Source organism: Sinocyclocheilus rhinocerous, unplaced genomic scaffold (assembly GCF_001515625.1).
Source record: "Sinocyclocheilus rhinocerous isolate Xijiao unplaced genomic scaffold, SAMN03320098_v1.1 scaffold1256, whole genome shotgun sequence".
Classification (NCBI taxonomy): domain Eukaryota; kingdom Metazoa; phylum Chordata; class Actinopteri; order Cypriniformes; family Cyprinidae; genus Sinocyclocheilus; species Sinocyclocheilus rhinocerous.
The window spans coordinates 284456-289894 of NW_015646445.1; the positions used below are offsets into that span (position 1 = coordinate 284456).

The 5439-nt window shown below is 36.3% G+C and overlaps 1 protein-coding gene across 2 annotated transcripts in view; it reads left to right on the plus strand.

The window, feature by feature from the left end:
• Window positions 1-5439, plus strand: part of LOC107707829 (cholecystokinin receptor-like) — a 39362-nt gene that overhangs the window by 10082 nt on the left and 23841 nt on the right. Inside the window, exon 1 of one of the 2 annotated variants that reach the window (XM_016511922.1) lies at window positions 3378-3624. The exons of the other annotated variant lie outside the window; for it this stretch is intronic. Within the exon in view, the coding sequence (XP_016367408.1) occupies window positions 3378-3624 (247 nt within the window). Of the gene's footprint in view, window positions 1-3377; window positions 3625-5439 lie in introns of those variants that run through there. 2 annotated transcript variants of the gene reach the window in all.

Sequence of the window (5439 nt, forward strand, 5' to 3'; positions counted from 1 at the left end):
GACCTCACATTGTGTCAATCACGTTTACACACTGCCTCCGAAACTTTCGTCCGTCATAAAAAAATTCGGATCAGGTTCAATTTTCTGTGTTTTCGAGTCTGTAGCAAGCATTTGGATAGGAAAGGATGACGAATACGAAAAAAAAAAAAAAAACGCATATGCAAATTTCGGACTCAGTGTGCAAGGACCTTTAGGCTTCAAAAACAAAACAAATCCCTCAGAGAGACAGCAAGAACATTAGGAGTGGCCAAATCAACAGTTTGGTACATTTTGAGAAAAAAAGAATGCACTGGTGAGCTCAGCAACATAAAAAGGCCTAGACGTCCACGGAGGACAACAGTTGTGGATGATTGGAGGATCCTCTCCATGGTAAAGAAAAACCCTTTCACAACATCCAGCCTACAATCAAGTCTACAATCAAGTACAAATACAAATACAGAGGGTTCATCACAAGGTGAAAACAAGGCCAGATTAGACTTTACCAAAAAACATCTAAAAAAGCCAGACCACTTCTGGAAAAGCATTCTTTGGTCATCTCAAATTAAGATCAACCTGTACCACAATGACGGGAAGAAAAAAGTAGAAGGCTTGGAACAGCTCATGATCCAAAGCTTACAACTTCATCTGTGAAACATGGAGGAGCAGTGTGATGGCATGAGCATGCATGGCTTCCAGTGGGTTACTGGTGTTTATTGATGACGTGACAGAGGACAGAAGCAGCCGGATGAATTCTGAAGTGTATAGAGATATACTCTCTGGCCAGATTCAGTCAAATGGAGCAAAGTTGATTGGACGGTGCTTCATAGTACAAATGGAAAATGACCCAGAACATACTGCAAAAGCAGCCCAGGAGTTTTTGAAGGTAAAAAAGTGGAATATTCTGCAATGGCCAAGTCAGCCTCCTGATTTCAACCTGACAAAACTAAAGGCAGAAAGACCCATAAACAAACAATAACTGAAGTCAGCTGCAGTGAAGGCCTGGCAAAGCATCACAAAGGAGGAAACCCAGTCTCTGATGTCCATGAGTTCCAGACGTAAGGCAGTCATTGCCTGCAAAAGATTCTCAACAAAATATTAAAAATGAAAATTTTTCTTATGATTATATGTATTTGTCCAATTACATTTGAGCCCCTGAAAATGGGGGGACTGTGTATAAAAATGGTTGTAATTCCTAAGCTTTTAATGTTATATTTTTGTTCCACCCCTTGAATTAAAGCTTGAAGTCTGCACTTCAATTTCATCTTGATTGTTTCATTTTAATTCTATTCTGGTGGCATACAGAGCAAAAATTATGAAAATTGTGTCAGTGTCCAAATATATATAGACCTAAGTGTAAGGTATTCAGACTGTAGAGAGAACATCAACAGAAAAACAAAGAACCCCCAACCGGACCCCATCACCGAACCGAAACTCAACCAGATAGGAGTGTCAAGATACAGACACCATGCCCTGAACACACAGCACACCACATGGACGGGAGAGCAACTCAAAGCTGCATGCTCACACAAAGATAAGACAATACACCACATAAGTGTCAGGATCCTGACTAAGAAACCAAACTAAGAACAAGATCAACCAAAGTGACATGGATGAATAAATTTACCCTAAATAACTGCATTTATGTTGATTTTTATTCTTTGTGACTTAGTAACCTGGTAGTGCCTATTTAATTTGATCTGAAGTAAATCTGACATGCAGGAGGTTCCAGTTGGTAGGTACTGATCCTGTGAGAACAGGTTCTGCTCCCAGCAGAGCTGCAAGACAAATGAACAGAGGGACTGTCAGGGCAGGTCAGGGGAACATGAAAAGCGAGGAGCTGTCACAACAGTAACATCTATGACACTACACGCAGACTGACAGTGAACACTAGAATGAGCAATGCACTATACCATTGGGATGACACTGGATTAACTGTAGTGGTGCCGACACCACTGACTGTCACTAGAGGCGGCCACAACTTCACAAATGTCAATTTTATGCTTTCCAGAGGCTTCCATTGTACTTCCATCTGTTTATGCCCACGGACAAAGAGCAATGCTTATGAATTCTGTTATGAAACAGCAGCAAAAGAGGGAGTAAACAGCAGAATGGCATACTGTAAATCAATCTCTGCTAAACTGTTCTTGATTCTGCGCTACAGAATGCATATTTATGTTAGCCTCTGTTAAATGAGCATATTTTTTTCCCGGCTGTATTAGATTAAGGACCACAAACAAATCAATGGAGCAATAACATGGAGATTCCATAATGACAGCTTTGCTGGTTTCTGCTCAAGTGTAAATAATAAAACATGTAATTGTAAGACAAAAGAAAACGACAAAGAAGAAAAGATACATTACAAAATAAAGTTACAATTAAAATATGTCACAATTGCAAGATATAAAGTCTCAGTTATTAAAAATAAAGTTGCAGTTATGAGAAATAAAGTGCCAGTTGTCAGACATAGACAACTCACATTGCAATATGTAAAGTCACGATTATGATTAATAAATTATTATTAAGTCTCAATTGTAAGATATGAAGATATAAACTATCCGATTTACCTATTTTTATTATTTATTATTATTTTCCCCCAGCTGAGGCATAAATGGATTTACATACAACACTCTAAGCTATTTGTTTCTGGGGAATCAAATTTAAATGTTTCATGTAATATTTTTCCAACTTCTTCCCTATGTGTAAAGCAAACTATCAGATGACAGACTAAACACCACAGCAATGTCTGAGCATTTGTGTTTGATGTGGAAACATGTTAACTCATAACAACTCACTATTATGAATGCAGAAACAATAAATCAAATGTACACTTTAGAAGATTTTAAGTGTTCATAATATATGGTTGCTTCAACTTAACGAGGTCTGACTAAAGTGTTATAGATTATGTGGCCTACGTCAGGAGTGTGAGAGATGAGCCAGAATCAACCACCGAAACAGAGAGAATGATTATCAATAATAACTACACGGTAGGTGGTGAAAAAATGCATAGAGAATATTTTGAACTGTGATTGATGGTGAATTGATTGTTCAAACCTGAGGCGAGGAATTCACAGTCAGCCACCTGGCTAGGAGTGTGATTTACTTTACAGATTCCTCATGTGAAATCAAAAAATGTCATTTTTTCAGGACTGTCTGCATCATTACTGTCCCGATGAGGAGATGATGCATGTAAACAGACCCCCCTCCTTATAACCCACCATACAACACATACACCTCGGCTCATCAGTTTGTGCAGTAAAAGACATGCAAATGTACATAGCAAAGGATGTTTACACATTTCCCTTCGGAAAATTTAAAATATATATATATATATAAAAATGGTGTTGTGAGAGAATGTATTGTTTCCTTTGACCAAAATGGCTTTTTCTCTCTCCTCAGAAATGGACTCAGTGAGGATTATTCTTTACTCACTTGTCTTTCTCCTGAGTGTTTTTGGGAACCTGCTGATCATTGTGGTCCTAATAGCAAACAAGAGAATGCGGACTGTCACCAACTCCTTCCTTCTCTCGCTGGCTGTTAGTGATCTCATGATGGCCATCTTCTGCATGCCCTTTAATCTCATCCCCAGCCTGCTGGAGGACTTCATCTTTGGAGCAGCGATGTGCAAGACAGTCGCCTATTTCATGGGTGAGGAATGTTCAATTAAGCTTTCTCAAGTGGAAGATTCATGTTCGATTTATTTATTTATTTCTGCCAAAGCATTGTTCAATAATGCTAAAGACTAAAGCAAACTTTTATTACAGCTCCAACCCTAATAAACTAAAAAAGCCTGTAATTTTCAATCAATTTAATTTTAAATATTTTTTTTATTTATTACAGAATTGTCTAACAACAACAGGCATATTCCACAAATTAATCATTGTTGTGATTTGAACTTTGACATATAAGCCATCTTTGTACACAATGGCAAAACAAATTCAACTCACTTATGCAAAACGTTTTGTTCAAAAAGGTATTTGGGAAAGTGCTGTAGTGTTTTTGTTGCCATGTGATGTTTTGGGAGAAAATAACATTCAAGGGCTCTTAAGCCCTATATTGTACCTTATCATAGAGAACATTGTGCGAGGGGCAGTGTTGGGAAGGTTACTTTGGAAATGTAATAGGTTACCGATTACAAGTTACCCTATTTAAAATGTATAGTGTAACTATTTCAAATACTTTATTAATGTAACTGATTACATTTGATTACTTTTAAACAAATGTTTCCAACTGTTAATCATTTTCAAACATTGAAACCAGGCAGGGTTAACTTTACAGTAGTACTCAACACTAATTAAAGTCATACTTTCAAAATCCTTCTTCACTTGAATTAAGATTATAATAATTTAATTTTAAAGCATACCCACCACAGTTTGGTCTCATTTTAAAGAAAACCCATGGCCGATTATTGTTGAAGTAAAAAAAGTTTAAAAAGTGAAACCAAAAAAATGTTTATGAAAGTTTATGAAAATGATTTATGAACAATATTTTATGAAACAAGTTGAACTCTAAACCTGCTAGAAAATCAAAGCCATAAATCTAAATAAGTTGTGTTCCAAATTTGAGGTTGATATCTCAAAAAATTAGCTTTCAGTAATATTTTGTTTGGGCGCAGTACCAAATTTTCCCCACTAGATTCCAGCAAAACTCCGCTGGTGCGCACAGTGGTTGGATTTGTGATTTGCAGAGTTTTTCTCTCTCAAATATTACAAGAACACCCAATTTTTTTTTTTTATGACACACATACAAACCACACTCTGACATCCATACCAACACACCCACACAATTATAGCTGCATTATTTATCCAATTGGCTCTATAATATGCAGAAGCAGAAAACAGAAATAAAGCGAGTATTTTCTTTATAGGTCAAACCTGAAAAAAATGTCACCATCTGGAAAAAATAATAAAAAATTTATTCACTTGAATTAAGATTATAATAATTTAATTTTAAAGCATACCCACCACAAAATCAGACTTTAGCACCTCTTTTTACTTTCAGTAATTCTGAGGTTGAATACAGTTTTAAAATCATAACAAGAAATAGTTTAATAACTATGATACTGTTTTTGAAATCAAATCTTTGCATAGCTATGACAGGAAACACTGGCATGTAACAATGCCTTGGAAAAACAGTTAACCTTTGGGTTACACTTTATTTCAATAGTCCACTTTAGACATTCTACTAACTATAAGTAACTTTGTAACTACATGTCAACTACATGTCAACTATATTTTGTTTGGGCGCAGTACCAAATTTTCCCCACTAGATTCCAGCAAAACTCCGCTGGTGCGCACAGTGGTTGGATTTGTGATTTGCAGTAGAGTTTTTCTCTCTCAAATATTACAAGCACACACACACACAATTTTTTTTATGACACACATACAAACCACACTCTGACATCCATACCAACACACCCACACAATTATAGCTGCATTATTTATCCAATTGGCTCTATAATAT